This window comes from Zingiber officinale, chromosome 4A (genome assembly GCF_018446385.1).
Source record: "Zingiber officinale cultivar Zhangliang chromosome 4A, Zo_v1.1, whole genome shotgun sequence".
Lineage (NCBI taxonomy): Eukaryota > Viridiplantae > Streptophyta > Magnoliopsida > Zingiberales > Zingiberaceae > Zingiber > Zingiber officinale.
The window spans coordinates 44,776,051-44,793,281 of NC_055992.1; the positions used below are offsets into that span (position 1 = coordinate 44,776,051).

General features: G+C 36.4%; 2 protein-coding genes and 1 pseudogene across 2 annotated transcripts in view; all 3 read left to right on the plus strand.

The window, feature by feature from the left end:
• The first annotated feature begins 340 nt into the window (after positions 1-340).
• Positions 341-1,203, plus strand: LOC121972381 (annotated as a pseudogene).
• Positions 1,204-1,302: 99 nt separating this feature from the next.
• LOC121972382 lies at positions 1,303-16,948 on the plus strand. The gene is made up of 9 exons (XM_042524063.1): positions 1,303-1,338; positions 1,389-1,457; positions 1,538-1,594; positions 2,337-2,390; positions 2,481-2,543; positions 2,693-2,755; positions 2,995-3,135; positions 13,126-13,281; positions 16,745-16,948. Exons 1-9 carry the CDS (start codon positions 1,303-1,305, stop codon positions 16,946-16,948), a joined length of 843 nt encoding a protein of 280 aa, XP_042379997.1.
• The window catches only part of LOC121969881 (coatomer subunit delta-1-like), a 37,578-nt gene continuing 37,075 nt past the window's right edge, over positions 16,729-17,231 (plus strand). The window contains exon 1 of the mRNA XM_042520175.1: positions 16,729-16,856. The gene's annotated coding sequence lies outside the window, so the exon portion shown is untranslated. The remainder of the gene's footprint in view (positions 16,857-17,231) is intronic.

The window sequence follows — 17,231 nt, forward strand, 5'->3', positions numbered from 1 at the left end:
TTCGCCATTTTTTACCGCCGCTTTTTTTCTTTCCCTCTCCCCAAAATTTTTTCGCCGTCGCATTCCCCCCTTACCTTCTCTATCCCTAAACATTTTTGTTCCTCTTTTCTCACAATCTCTCGCTGAGTGGAGCCGCATAGGAGCAGCAACAGCCGGGAAGAGTGATCGCATTTGTCCCCTCCCTCTCTCTCCGCCTTTCTCTGCTCCTCCACTACGGCCATCGCGATGCCACCAGCGGTGGAGCACTAGACGCGTTAGCCTTTTCTGGCGATTCGGATCCACATCCCTATTGCCAACGGTATCGTCGCTCTCGTTCTGATCGCTTATTGCGCTGCCGGCGATGTTGCCGTACGCGACCCTAGGAAGGCGAAGGCGGCGCTGGGGCGGAGTCTGACCTTCGCCGAGGACATCTGGTTCCGCTACACCGCACGGATGCCCGACTACCTCCTATTTTACCACAACATCATCTTCCTCTTCGTCATTTTCTCCCTCGCGCCGCTCCCGCTCGCCCTCATCGAACTTGGCTTCCCTGCCTCCATCTCATCTTTCAAGATCCAGCCGAAGATCCGCCTCCCGCCGACCTCCTTCTTCCAGTGCTATAAGGACGTCATGCGGGTGTTCCTCCTCGTCGTTGGCCCGCTTCAACTCTCCTCCTACCCCCACCATCAAGGTCCCTTCTTGATTCCTTAGGGTTGCACTGCAGTTTGATCTATTTTCTGGGGAGAAAAAACCTCTTTACTAGTTCAATAACAAGTACCTCACTTTTTTTTTTTTTGCATTATTCAATTTGTAATATTTTTTGTTGATCTACTTTTTAATTACATAGCCGGATGAAAGCATCATTGTTTTTCTTTCAACCCACTTTCTTGAAGATTTTTGTTTTATCTTTACTAAAAGAGTTATTTGTAGTTTGTGGGGATAAGGACTGGGCTTCCCCTTCCCTCACTGTGGGAAGTGGCTTTGCAACTCTTGGTTTACTTCGTGGTGGAGGACTATGACAACTACTGGATTCATCGACTAATGCACTACAAATGGGGGTACGAGAAGATACACCGTCTCCACCATGAATTCACAGCGACTATTGGCTTTGCAACACCCTATGCTCATATTCTTACAGCCATGAACTTGTACATACAACAACAATCAAACCTTTTTCCCACTAAGTGGGGTTGGCACAACCATGAACTTGTGCATCGTTTTTAGAAAATAGGCATAGAAATAATGCAACTTTCTCATATTCTATTTTTAATTGACTGTGAAAGGTCCTTTCTTGTCTGCTACATATTTTGAAAGATTCTTTATATGCTTCCTATACATATCAACAGATATAGTAATGCTGTATTATTTCCAATCACACGGCTGTAACTTTTCACTGTTGGCCCTTGTAGCTTCAAAAGACAAACGATGAGCAATACCGTAGAATTCAAAAAACTGAGCATGCTCTTCAGGTGGCAGAGGTTTGTGCTATAAACAACTATTCTTGAAAATACATTGTTACACAGGCTTATATTTATATAAATCATGGAACCTTCTTTAGGAGGAGCTTCTAAGAGTACAATTGGAAGCAACAGCTAAGTCAAAGGAATTATCACAGGTAAGAAGTCTTAGTAAATCGTAGCAGAGTTAATTCTCATCATTTGTTTTGCTTACTTGTCTGGCTACATGATGAGTTCAATCAACAAGCTTCTTAACCTGCAATTTGCACATGATCTCATCTTTCTTTCTATTGGAATATTTGACACAATGACTTATATTGTTAAGAATATTTTGCTTGAGGGAGATGTCTTCCTGCATGACTAATTGAAAAGTTCAGTCGGGGCTAGATAATATGATTTATGCTTGAAATCTGTTAAACTGCTGCTAGATATGATGTCAAGAGTGGATCTTGTAAAAGCTCATTGAGTTTGAAGATTGATTGATATCCTGCGAACATATGTGCAAAACCTCTTTCATAATAATGTGAATTCTTGACAAGACTTTATCTGGGGCTTAATATTATCCTATAATGTTTATTTTTTGTCTCTCCAATTTACCTTTGCATGATAATTCACTTAAATGGAAAAGTGGTCAGCTTTGAGTCTATTCAGATGAAATTTGATTTGGGTTCTTGTGTCAAAAACTGGACATATTTTTTTTGTTGTTGGTTTTGTGACATATCATTGATGTACTGCTTGTGCAAGTATGCATTTTGTGGTACACTGCCATGTCTCACATAAGGCATGGGTTTGGCATTCAGTTATTTAACATTTGTAACTTCTTTTTAGTCAATTTATTCTATATAATAACAAAATGTTATAATTGAGTTGGAGTCAAAATTTTGTGTTTCTTGTTTTTAGGCTCATGGAGCATGGTTTCCTCCTTGGCTTGCTACTCACGCCAATTACTATAAGGTGATTGTCTTAGAAATTTAGATGGAGTGTTAGAGAGATACCATATACATGTTAACAGACTCCAATATGTCTTTGATATGTGCCTTTCAGGAACTTGCAACAACTCACTGGAAGGAGCATGGACAACCTGTACTAGATGTCTTACTTCAAAAGGTGCTAATTTTTCACCTGTACTATTTTTTTTCTATTGAATTTGTTTGTCAGTTCTTGCTTTATCACCATGAATGCATGTCACATATTATCTTACAATTTTAGTTTAATCTTGCATTGTACTTATCAATTTTGTGAAAACGTTTCTCAAGGTATCAAAGAAATCGATTCAAGCACAACAATTTATGGAATCACATTTTGAATCTTCCAAAGCTGTAAGTGGCCAACCAATGACTATTTTCAGTATCTGAATTATGTTAATTATTCATATATTTCAGTGTTGCTTGATTGGCAATCCATAAGCAAATTATATAAATTTGGTTTAATTTGCATTTGGCTTTGGTTTAGATTATATATCAGTTTACTACTTTATCGACTTTCTTTTAAGGTAGTTGATATTTTAGGCAAGATTTATTATGTTTCTAAATTATTTTGTTTCCTTGAATTTATAAAGAAATGGATGTTTCTTGTGTCAAGCACTGAACCTTATGTGCAAACTGTGTCAAGTAAAGCAGTGGAAGTTTATCACACATCTAAGAGTGCCATGTCCAGCCACATAGCCAAAGTACAAGAAATTTCAGATCCTTATTTCCAGGTACTCATGGTATTATTTCAACCAGGATGCATATATAGACATGCCTCTGTATCAATTTGTCATTACATGTTCTATTTTTTTTGTTTGTTGATACACCGTACTATGTAAATTTCCATACCTTGTTGTTGGAGTGTATACTTAAAAGTTTAGCTTTTGTACACATTTATTTTGAAATAAAGAATCACATTGGTCAAATGTTTACATTTATTTGTTAAATGTAATTGTTCAATTAATTTATATAGTAGATAACATGGAGTGTGGAGTCACACTTAGAAGATCATGTTGTCGGTTCTTTATAAATTATAAACAGTTGCTCACGACTAAGATGGAAAGGAACAAACTATCAGAATAGACGTAGTGTAATTAAGTATTAGTTTATCTTGACTAATAAATTACACTGATACACTTTAAGTGTATTGAGTAGAATCATTTAGGTAAGTTCTTTTTGTACTGACTTAGTAAAAGAACTAGACCTTAGTTATTATGGAAGTGTGTGCTCTTAATCCTAATATAATAACAAGCATGTATATTTAATATTTATTTCTTTGACTTATCAAAGGGTGAGGTTTAGCTCGATAAATCAATATGCCCGATAAGTTGGGAAATGATATTACTTATAGTATGTGTTGTTGATTATAGAAGGAATCTGTGTCCTAGTTATCTAGGTTGAGAATGTCCCCAAGAGGAGCTCATAAGGATTGCCATGTTAAACCCTGCAGGTGGACCTAGTCCAACATGACAATAAAGTTGAGTGGTACTACTCTTGGAGCTAGATATTAATTAAATGAGCTGTCAGTAACTCACTTAATTAGTGGACATTCGTAATCTTAAACACAGGGAGACTAACACACTCATGATAAGAAGGAGCCCATAATGTAATTTGGGATTGGTGCGATAGTGCGGTAATAACTCTCTAGTGGAATGAGTTATTATCGATGAACTTGAGTTGTGTGTTCGGGGCGAGCACGGGATACTCAAGCTCATCGGAAGGCCAAAACCAATTTCTCCTCTAGGTCCCTGTTGTAGCCTCAATAAAGCCTCAAGTCCATCCAAAGAAAAGTCTATCTTGGTGTCCAAGAAGAGGTCGGTTCATTGCTTGGTGACCAAGCAATGGCCGACCACATATTCTCTAGAAGTGGTCGGCCCTTGCCTTGGGCAAGGGGGTCGGCCGCAATACTTAAATTAGGAAGGTTGTTTTTGAATTTTTAAATTTCCTCAGATATTTACAATTTGTAAAAAGAGAGATTTTAAAAATTTATAAAATTTTTCTAATTTAAATTAGGCCACAAGATTTTAAAAGAGAGTTGTAAAATTTATAAAACTTTCTTTTAAAAAGAAATATTATTAGAGATGTTTTAAATTTTAAAACTTGGTTTTAAATTTTAAAACTTTCCTTTTAATATCCACATTAGAAAAAAAGAGAGTTTGTAAAATTTTATTAGAAGTTTTCTTCTTTTAAAATTTTATAAAAAATTTTTTTTCTTTCTTTCCATTTTAATAAATGGCCGGCCACCTTGCTTGGTGCCCAAGCAAGGGGCCGGTCAAATAATTGAACATCAACAAATAGTTGTTTAATTAATAAATCAATTTAGGATTGATTAATTAAAAGGAAAGAAAAAGAAAAAATTAAAAGGAAATAGGAATGAGTCTAATTTTTTATAAAACTCTTTCCATAATTTTCCGTTGGGAAACTAATATAAAAAGGGGGGAAGGGGAGGCCTTGAAAAATATAACAATTGATATTGTGTTGTTGGAGATCATCAAGTGGCCGGCCCCTCTCCCTATCTTCCCTTTGCTCTCTTTTGTTCCTTTGTGGTGGTGGTGGCCGAATTCTAGAGAAGGAGGAGAAGCTTTCCGGGTGGTGTTCGTCTTGGAGGATCGTCGCCCACCCGACGTCTAAGAGGAGGCGAGGGATACGGCAGAAGATCTCGAGGTTTTTAGCATACAAGGAAGAGTCATAACTAATATTTAATTTCTGCATCATACTAGTTAATTTTTCTTTATATAAATACCAAATACGAGAGACATTCGATTCTTGTTTTTCGAATTTAATTTCGATGTTGTGTTCTTTTTCTTTTTTCCTTGTGATTTGATTGTTCCATTTGGTTAACCTAGAGTTATATAAGGAAATTAAATATTATCTTTCCTTAAAAGGCTTTGTCTAGTCGGTGGTGGTTGCTCCCATATCCAAGAAGGCCAAGTGCCTCGCCATACAGTACTGGAAACCAATTTTGGAAACTAATATTTAATTGAATTTATAACCTAGGTGATTTGGATCAAACGTGTTAAGTTCCGCAAGGGATCCAAATCTAAACCTAAAAGAACATATAAGTTAAACTTGGAATCAAACGTGTTAAGTTCCGTAGGAGATACAAGTTTAACTTAAAAGAACACATGGTAGCTAGGAAAGGTTCAGATCACGTACAAAATTTTTATACAGTGGAGCCATTGGGTTTTCCGAGTAGCAACCAACAATTGGTATCAGAGCTAGGGTTTTGCCTCTGTGTATTTGGTATTAGTTTAATTATGCACATGTCATACATAGTTTAGGGAGGTTAATAGTAGGATGTGTTAACTTTGTGGATGCAAGATTCAACTATTATGGCTTATAGTTATTATGTGTGTGATTGTACCCTTGGACATGTCAAGGGCATTTATTATGTGTGCATAATTATATTATAAAATACAGCAGGAGCTGTATTTAGTTTTATTAGGATTTTATTTTTTTTTATCTAGATACATGTACATTCCTTTTATGGAATATAGGATCGATGGATGTAAATTTTATTTTATGTTCGATCTAGTTTACATGTACATTCTTTCGAGAAATATAGGATCGAAAAATGTAAAATTCTATTTATGTCGCAGATCGAATCTTGCAAGGCGTGGAACCTTTTGAGGATCAGAGTAGTGCAGCGGAACAAGGAGCAAGATGGATGCGACAACTAGACCCGGTGGCGGTGGCCAAAGATGGCAGCAACTAGGGATGATGACACACGGAGGACAATAATAGATAAAAGCCATAATAGTTGAAAATTAGTTTTTCTATTTATTGCTTTTGTATTGTGCTGTGTGTGAATGTTAGTGTACATGTTTAGTAGGCTTGCATCATCAAAATTCCTCACTTTAAATAACTAAGTGGGAGAGGAATTTATTTTAGTGAATTCCACGGTCTCCATTATTGGTTTGTAAGTGATGCAAACAAACTTGCGCGTTGGCTCTGAGTGCCTTCCTCCATATCGGATGAGTTTATTTGCGGATCACTAGACCAAACTTTCATTTCAGATGACTATAGGAAATTAATTAAAAGCGTGTGATCTTCCCCATCGGAAGGGGCACAATCTTATTAATGGACTTAGTGTCAAGTAATGGTATACACTTAGGCACGTCTAATAGTATCCTCCCCATCGGAGTCACTACTATTATTTGTGTGACTGAAGGAAACCAACTATTAATTTTATTTGTCAAAAAGTTAAGTTGACAAGATAATAAAATTAATGGGATATACCCTCCTTTTACAAATGTTGAATTTGTATACGTCCACACTATCGTGGCATACAAAATTCACGGTGTTTTAAGGTGTTGATTAATTTAAAATAGTATTGTTTGAGGAATCAATATTATTCTAAATTTAGAGTTCTGACCAAAATTTATTTTGTGATTCTTAGGATGACTTTCAACCCACTGGTCATTATTCTAAAAGAAAACAGACTTACTGGTCCCAACTATATAGATTGGAAAAGAAACCTGGACATTGTTTTAACTGCTGAGGGCTATAAGTTTGTACTGTCAGAGGAATGCCCAGAAACACCTAGCAATGATTCTACCCCAGAGGAGATTCAGCATCATAGTAAATGGGTAAAAGCTTATGAGATATCGCGGTGTTACATCTTGGCTTCGATGTCAAATGTATTACAACATCAGCATCAGGACTTACCAACAGCCTATGATATAATGAACAATCTCAAAGAACTCTTCGGACATCAGAATCGGGCTGCTAGGTAAGAGGCAATGAGAAAACTGATGACAACCACCATGATTGAGGGGACTCCCGTAAGGGATCATATTCTCAAGATGATGGCATACTTAAACGAAATACAAGTTCTTGGAGGGGAAATTGATGGGGAAACCCAGGTCGATATCATCCTCCAAATGCTGCCCAGAAGTTTTGAGCATTTTCGCCTGAACTATAATATGAATATTGGCGGAACTTCTGACAGAACTTCAGGCAGCCGAAGGGTTGTTTCGTCAACATTCTCAAATTCACTATGCTGAAAATGGTTCTACTTCTAAGCCGAAAGGCAAGAAGAAGAAGAAACAAAATGGCTCAGCAAAGAAGGTGAATAAAGCTCAAGGTGCAGGACAAAAAGATGGAATAAAGAAGTCAAAGGGCAAGTGCTTTATTTGCAAGCAGACTGGACATTGGAAGGCGGACTGTCCTCGTAGAAAACAGAACAATAAAGGTATATCTCATACTCTAGTAGTTGAAACATGTTTAGCGGTGTTATCTACCAGCACCTGGTGTGTAGATACGAGAGCCACTGATCATGTCTGCAATTCTTTCCAGGGGTTCCAGGAAACCCGGCGACTATTTGATAGAGAGATAACTGTCTACATGGGCAATGCTACTAAGGTGGCGGCTGTTGCAGTGGGAGACGTCTACTTATCATTTGATAGGAATAGGAAATTGGTTTTAAGGAATTGTCTTTATGTACCCAGTTTTAGAAAGAATTTAATTTCAGTTTCTAAACTGTATTTAGATGGATATTCAGTTTCTTTTAGTAACAATGTAGTTATAAAGAGAAATAAAGTGATTATCTGTTCTGGTGCATTGGTTGACAATTTATATACTTTAAATCCAATTTCTCCCACAAAGAAAAATATGGAAATTAATAACACATCTTCTAACTCTAATAAGAGAAAAGAACCTTCGGAAATGAACCAAACACATCTTTGGCATCTAAGGCTTGGTCATATTAACTTAAGTAGGATTCAAAGGCTTATAGCCGATGGACTCTTGGGTCCATTAGAGTTGGAAAACTTTCCAACGTGTGAATCCTGCTTGGAAGGTAAGATGACCAAGAGACCTTTTAAGGCCAAGGGGTATAGAGCCAAAGAAGCGTTAGAATTGGTTCATTCTGATTTGTGTGGTCCTATGTCTATCCAGGCTAGAGGTGGCTTTGAATATTTTATTTCTTTTATAGACGATTATTCAAGATATGGATACATTTACCTAATCCGCCGCAAGTCTGAGTGCTTTGATAAGTTCAAAGAGTACAAGGCTGATGTGGAGAAACGTCTAGGTAAAAGTATCAAGACACTACGGTCTGATCGTGGTGGCGAATATCTCTTAGGAGAGTTTAGGAATTACTTATCGGAGGCTGAGATTCAATCCCAATTATCCGCACCTGGTACACCCCAACAGAATGGTGTGGCAGAACGAAGGAATAGGACTTTTATGGAGATGGTTAGATCGATGATGAGTTATTCAGAATTACCAAATTCGTTTTGGGGATACGCTCTGGAAACAGCAGCGCACATTCTGAATTTAGTACCTTCTAAATCAGTATCTTCTACTCCCACAGAATTATGGAATGGGCGGAAGCCCAGTCTAAGACATATTCAGATTTGGGGTAGTCCAGCACATGTGCTGAAACAAGATGTTGATAAGTTAGAATCTCGTACAGAAGTTCGTATGTTTGTGAGGTATCCCAGAGGAACGAAAGGTGGTTTATTTTATAGTCCTAAAGACCAGAAGGTCATTGTTAGCACCAATGCCCAATTTTTAGAAGAAGACTATATAATGGATCACAAGCCCAGTAGTAAAATTGTTCTAGAAGAACTTAGAGAGGACACGTCTACTTCAGTACCAACAGTACAAGATGAAGTACCACAAGAGACTGCAACACGTGTCACACATGATACATAAGCACAGACGGTGCCTCGTCGTAGTGGGAGGGTTGTAAGGCAGCCCGAGAGATTCATGTTTTTGGGTGAGTCTTCGGACTTGATCCCAGGCAAACATGAACCAGATCCCCGGACATATGATAAAGCACTCCAAGATATAGATGCAGTATCTTGACAAAAGACAATGAATTCCGAAATAGAATCTATGTATTCTAATAAGGTCTGGGAGCTTGTAGAACCACCTGATGGTGTAAAAGCCATTGGATGCAAGTGGATCTATAAAAGGAAAAGAGGGACAGATGAGAATGTAGAAACCTTCAAAGCAAGGCTTGTTGCGAAGGGGTACACTCAGAAAGAGGGAATCGATTATGAGGAGACCTTTTCGCCGGTAGCTATGCTTAAGTCTATCCAGATACTCTTATCCATTGCCGCTCATATGGATTATAAGATTTGGCAAATGGATGTCAAGACAGCTTTCCTTAATGGAAGTCTTGAAGAAAACATCCATATGAAGCAACCAGAAGGGTTCATTGAAAAGGGCAAAGAGCATCTAGTGTGCAAGCTTAATCGGTCTATTTATGGACTGAAGCAAGCTTCAAGATCTTGGAACATCCGGTTTAATGAAGTAATCCAGTCATATGGATTTATTCAGTGTCCGGATGAGTCTTGTGTATACAAGAAGTGTAACGGAAACATGGTGGTATTTCTTGTACTATACGTAGATGATATTTTGTTAATTGGCAACAATGTCAAGGTATTATCAGACGTAAGGGTATGGTTGTCCAAACAATTTGATATGAAGGACTTAGGAGAATGTGCACACATCCTTGGGATCAAAGTTATAAGGGATCGCAAGAAAAAAATGTTGTGCTTATCCCAAGCTTTATATATAGATACAATCCTTGCTCGTTTTAGCATGCAAAACTCCAAGAAAGGTTTTTTACCTTTAAGGCATGGAGTAGCCTTATCTAAAGAGATGTCTCCAAAAATATCAAAGGAGATTGAGGACATGAAGGCAGTTCCTTATGCTTCGGCTGTAGGAAGCCTCATGTATGCAATGTTGTGTACGAGACCTGATATCTGTTTTGCCGTGGGCATGGTTAGCAGATATCAAAGTAACCCTGGACAAGGACTGCAGTAAAGCATATATTAAAGTACCTGAGAAGGACTAGAGATTATATGCTAGTTTACCACGTAGACGATTTACTCCCTGTAGGTTACACGGATTCGGACTTCCAATCAAATAGGGACAACAGTAAGTCTACATCAGGCTATGTGTTTACTTTAGGAGGTGGAGCCATTGCATGGAGGAGTGTTAAGCAGAAATGTGTCTCAGACTCAACCATGGAAGCTGAGAATGTGGCAGCCTCTGAGCCAGCCAAAGAAGTTGTATGACTCAAGAACTTTCTAATGGACTTAGATATGATTCCTGGTTTGCCCAAGATCGTCACAATTTATTGTGATAATAGTGGAGCAGTTGCAAACTCGAAGGAACCACAAGCCCATAAGGCAAGTAAACATATAGAGCGCAAGTACCACCTGATACGAGACATCGTCAAGCGAGGAGAAGTTGTCGTCGCCAAGATAGCATCAGCAGATAACCTGGCAGATCCTTTCACTAAGGCCCTTCCGGCGAAAGCTTTTGATTGGCATGTGGAGGGGATGAGAATCAGATGCATGGCAACAGATATGACAGCTTAGACTTTTAGTATAAGTGGGAGATTGTTGGAGTGTATACTTAAAAGTTTAGCTTTTGTACACATTTATTTTGAAATAAAGAATCACATTGGTCAAATGTTTACATTTATTTGTTAAATGTAATTGTTCAATTAATTTATATAGTAGATAACATGGAGTGTGGAGTCACACTTAGAAGATCATGTTGTCGGTTCTCTATAAATTATAAATAGTTGCTCACGACTAAGATGGAAAGGAACAAACTATCAGAATAGACGTAGTGTAATTAAGTATTAGTTTATCTTGACTAATAAATTACACTAATACACTTTAAGTGTATTGAGTAGGATCATTTAGGTAAGTTCTTTTTGTACTGACTTAGTAAAAGAACTAGACCTTAGTTATTATGGAAGTGTGTGCTCTTAATCCTAATATAATAACAAGCATGTATATTTAATATTTATTTCTTTGACTTATCAAAGGGTGAGGTTTAGCTCGATAAATCAATATGCCCGATAAGTTGGGAAATGATATTACTTATAGTATGTGTTGTTGATTATAGAAGGAATCTGTGTCCTAGTTATCTACGTTGAGAATGTCCCCAAGAAGAGCTCATAAGGATTGCCATGTTAAACCCTGCAGGTGGACCTAATCCAACATGACAATAAAGTTGAGTGGTACTATTCTTGGAGGTAGATATTAATTAAATGAGTTGTCAGTAACTCACTTAATTAGTGGACATTCGTAATCTTAAACACAGGGAGACTAACACACTCATGATAAGAAGGAGCCCATAATGTAATTTAGGATTGGTGCGATAGTGCGGTAATAACTCTCTAGTTGAATGAGTTATTATCGATGAACTTGAGTTGTGTGTTCGGGGCGAGCACGGGATACTCAAGCTCATCGGAAGGCCAAAACCAATTTCTCCTCTAGGTCCCTGTTGTAGCCTCAATAAAGCCTCAAGTCCATCCAAAGAAAAGTCTATCTTGGTGTCCAAGAAGAGGTCGGTTCATTGCTTGGTGACCAAGCAATGGCCGACCACATATTCTCTAGAAGTGGTCGGCCCTTGCCTTGGGCAAGGGGGTCGGCCGCAATATTTAAATTAGGAAGGTTGTTTTTGAATTTTTAAATTTCCTCAGATATTTACAATTTGTAAAAAGAGAGATTTTAAAAATTTATAAAATTTTTCTAATTTAAATTAGGCCACAAAGTTTTAAAAGAGAGTTGTAAAATTTATAAAACTTTCTTTTAAAAAGAAATATTATTAGAGATGTTTTAAATTTTAAAACTTGGTTTTAAATTTTAAAACTTTCCTTTTAATATCCACATTAGAAAAAAGAGAGTTTGTAAAATTTTATTAGAAGTTTTCTTCTTTTAAAATTTTATAAAAAAAATTTTTTCTTTCTTTCCATTTTAATAAATGGCCGGCCACCTTGCTTGGTGCCCAAGCAAGGGGCCGGTCAAATAATTAAACATCAACAAATAGTTGTTTAATTAATAAATCAATCTAGGATTGATTAATTAAAAGGAAAGAAAAAGAAAAAATTAAAAGGAAATAGGAATGAGTCTAATTTTTTATAAAACTCTTTCCATAATTTTCCGTTGGGAAACTAATATAAAAAGGGGGGAAGGGGAGGCCTTGAAAAATATAACAATTGATATTGTGTTGTTGGAGATCATCAAGTGGTCGACCCCTCTCCCTATCTTCCCTTTGCTCTCTTTTGCTCCTTTGTGGTGGTGGTGGCCGAATTCTAGAGAAGGAGGAGAAGCTTTCCGGGTGGTGTTCGTCTTGGAGGATCGTCACCCACACGATGTCTAAGAGGAGGCGAGGGATACGACAGAAGATCTCGAGGTTTTTAGCATACAAGGAAGAGGTATAACTAGTATTTAATTTCCGCATCATACTAGTTAATTTTTCTTTGTATAAATACCAAATACAAGAGGCATTCGATTCTTGTTTTTCAAATTTAATTTCGATGTTGTGTTCTTTTTCTTTTTTCCTTGTGATTTGATTGTTCCTTTTGGTTAACCTAGAGTTATATAAGGAAATTAAATATTATCTTTCCTTAAAAGGCTTTGTCTAGTTGGTGGTGGTTGCTCCCATATCCAAGAAGGCCAAGTGCCTCGCCATACAGCACTGGAAGCCAATTTTGGAAACTAATATTTAATTGAATTTATAACCTAGGTGATTTGGATCAAACGTGTTAAGTTCCGCAAGAGATCCAAATCTAAACCTAAAAGAACATATAAGTTAAACTTGGAATCAAACGTGTTAAGTTCCGTAGGAGATACAAGTTTAACTTAAAAGAACACATGGTAGATAGGAAAGGTTCAGATCACGTACAAAATTTTTGTACAGTGGAGCCATTGGGTTTTTCGAGTAGCAACCAACACTTGTATCAGGCTGCCAAGAGATTTTCTCAACCATATGTAAAACAATTTGCTACTATTACCAAACCACATGTTGAAAAGGTGCGAGTTACTTTTAGTCCCTATAGTGACTGTGTGATTCATGCTTATGGAAAATTTCTCGAATTAGCCACAACTTATCACCAGCAGGTAATTTCTGCTTACAACAATTCATACTGTTTTATTTAATTCGTTGTCGTTAAAAAAATGACTGCTTACCAAAAAAGGTAATCTTATTTGCTTAGCATAGACACATTCGCATTCCGTAAAATGGGCTATAATGAACTGAAATTGCACTTTTGTTTATATATTTGCTTGTTTGTGTGGTTTATAGTGTCTTAATCAGAATTTAAGCTTAATTTAACCTAGATACTGGGGTTTTCTTTCTACTAATCAGCTTATTAAATTAGCAATAATTTATGAGAATAAGAGTTATAAGACGAGCAAACAAGTACCTTAACAGGATAATGTTCCTTCTCACTTACCCAAGGGCATTTCCAATATCTGGGATCTTTCATGATCTATTTATTTTATATACTTCATTTAGTGCAGTAGGGGATAAAATGAATTAATTTGTTGAATGTACCCATGGCCATAATCACCACCAATTCCATGTTTTTTAATCATATATATTGTAAGGCGATATCATATTAGATGATGAATCAAATTATTCTCTTCTTGAAACCTCTCTTCTTTTCATGTTATATGTTCTATTCTATTTTTTTTTTTTTGGTGCTTTGCTCACATACTTTGCTTCACAAAAATCCAGAATGTTGGAAAAGGTTGAGCAAGTGAAAAAGAGGAGTCTAATGAAATTCTACAAGTTGAAGATTTTGATGGGGCTTGAGTTAACAATAATTACTTGCAATCCTACATGACATGAACCACCATCACAAGTTTCTAGTCTTTTGACAATTGTTCATTAGTTGTAAATGAAGTTTATTTGTTTATTTGTATTGGGATAAACTTTATTTGAATATTAGACATGTTTTTTCTTTTGTGATTGTAATATAATTCTTATATAAGTAACATTTTGAATGACATTGATATGGGAAATATTCTTTCTTTTGTGATTATGATTCTTTATTATATATTTATATTGAAATATGATATATCATGGTATTAAAAGATAATAATTTAAAAGACAATGATCTAAAACCGTTGTTGTTGTCTATCACCCTCAAAGACAACGGTTAAAAGCCGTTGTTGTAGCCCCAAAAACGGTTGTAAACTAGCAGTGTTAATAAAAAAATGCTCTAAACAACAACAGTTTTAAACTGTTGTCTTTTCATTCAAAGACAACGGTTTAAAACCGTTGCAAAATTGTTGTCTTTTCATTCAAAGACAATGGTTTAAAACCGTTGTCGTAGCCCCCACTTTTAATAACACTGCTAATTACAACGATTTTAAAGGGCCTACGGCAACGGTTTTTAATCATTGTCTTTTAATGTTTTTGTTGTAGTGAAGAGACAAGAAATAAACTTAGTTACAACCAAGACGGTTATTAATCCAAGGCGGTTGAACAACTCTACTAGAATGTCTCCTTCACTGTAGGCGGAAAAGCCTTTTTACACACTAAACGAGTTCACAAGTTGCTAGGAATTGAATGCTTGAATGAATGATTATTTTCTAACTCTAGGGGCCTTTAAATAGCTCCTGGAAATCCTATCTTGAAGGTCCAAGGCGCCTCCAGTCAAGTCAAGTGGATAAAACTCTATCCGCGCTCAAACGGTCGAGTTGACCAGCTTGGAGGCACCTCAAATAGTGTTGGAGGCGCCTCCATTGTTGAAGGCGCCTTCAACACTTGTTAGAGGCGCCTCAAGCAGTGAGGACGACTCACTTCGTCTTCTTTTCTTCTTCCGAAGCTCCGATCGCTTGGGTGATTTCGGTCAACCGAAATAGGGCTCATCCGAACCCAATTCCTGGCTTTCTCCTCGAGCAGGCTTCCGTTCTGGCTTTACGTCCCTCGAACGTCGCACACGTTTTTCTCGCCCAACGGTGTACTTTTTCGCAGCTCTCTCGTCCTTCGGACGCACCGATCCCGTCGGCTCCCTTCTCGTGCCGTCCTTCTCGCTAGCTGCTTCTTCCGCTCGACTTCCTGCGCTTCTAAGCTCCTACACACTTAGACACAGGGATCAACAACAAACATGACCTAACTAACTTGGTTGATCATATCAAAACAACCACGGGGTTCAACAATCTCTTTCTTTGAATATTTGTTTACATTGATTGAGAAAGGTACCCATGCAGTATAATTTTTTGGGGTAGGGATACAGGAAGAGAAAAAAAAAACGAAGATTTCACATAGTATTTTTTTTTGTTTTTGATTGAAAAAATAATTTAATTTATTTCATACCCTTCGTTCAATGGGAAAATGAGTCAGATTCTACAGGATCAACAAATCTATGGAAACTTAAAGAATGATGGAGGGAATAAAAAGAAAAGAGAGGTAAAGAAAATCGAAATGAAATAAAGAATAAAGCAAAAAAAGTAAATATTCAAAAAAAGAAAAATGGAAGATAGAAGAGCCCAAATTTCAAATGAACAAATTCAAATTCAAAAAGGATCTTTCATTCTTGAAAAATAAGGGGCAAAAGAATTGATTAAGATATTCTTGTTCTTATCTTATTATAAGAATATAAGATCACATCTTTCTTTCTTGAAACCAAAATCATTTTAAGTTGGGGGAGGGATCGATGTAATATTCGATGAAAGGCTAAGGCAGCATAGTCGATCAATCTTGATATGACATTTTGCTGAGTATGAGACCTCAACCGTAGTCAGTCTTGGGTCTCTTCTTTTCTTTGGAAGCTGGGTCCAAGTAACTATGAGCTTTAACAATAAATGAGATGAGATTAGATCTGCCAATAGACTTAGTGAAGTTCTACCAGATCAATCCTAGCTTTGAAGCACCGTTGGTCTCCTCTCCTGTCAGTGATAAAGGTATGACATAGATGTACTTATTGCCAAAGAGCATCTATTAATATAATAACTTATGCCTAAGTATCGGAGAAGAAGTAAGAGCTCTTATCGACCCGTCTTTTTTTTTTTTTTTTGCATGAAAGGATAAATATATGCATAATTTCCTTTAGAATATTGAATAATTTTATAAGTTGAAAAAATATATATATGTCATTATTTTTTAATATATGATATAATTTTGTGAATGAAAAGGATATATATGTCATTTTTTTTATCTGTTACTTTTCGTCTAATTTTGAGATGATCAATTTTGGTTCTAAAACTATCTGTTAATAGATTGTGTTTCTCTTTTCTCTTAAAATTTTAATATATAAAATAAATAACAAAAACTTTTTTATTATGAAGTTTTTTTTTAATTTTACTTTCCACTCTCCCAAATAAATATAACATTGATAGAAGATTCAATCTATAACTCTCACTCCTCATTATAATTATATTATATGCCAAATGAAAATATTAACCTACATAAAATATTATTTAATATATACATATATAAATAATATTTTATATTATTTAGTGTATTCATTATCAATTATATATATATATATATTTTAATTGAAGATATCAATAATTTTCTTTTTATTGATTTTTTTTTTCTTTTTGCAAATCAATACTGTGCATTTATTTTTAGTATTTCACCTGCCGTTTCTCTCCTCGTGTCTTCTCCTGCCGCACTGGCCCTTTCGCTCTTGGCGCTCGAGTTGGACGGATCTCTGCTCTAACTCACACCCTTCGGATCTTAGGCGAGTTCTCCGTTCTTTCGTTGCTTCTCTATTTTCATTTATCTCGCAGGTTCTTGTTCACGATGTTACTAGATCTCGTTTATGCCATTTAAATGTATAGCCGTTTGTCGTTCTCAGTCGTTTAGCTGGGTAAATGTGTGATTCGCCTCTCATACCTTGATAGATCTGCTAAGGTTTTGAATTTCGATATGTCGAAATGGAAATTAGCACTTTCCTATTACTGATCCTGGCATTGGCCTTCTTCTGCCGCTTATTTGGTCTATTAGATTGCTTGCCTGATGTCTATGAGTTGCAGAAAGATTAAATTTTTTCCTTTCTGAGTTTTGTTTCTGTTGTATATATATCTTTGGCTTTATTTTTCTTTTAAGGATTGAT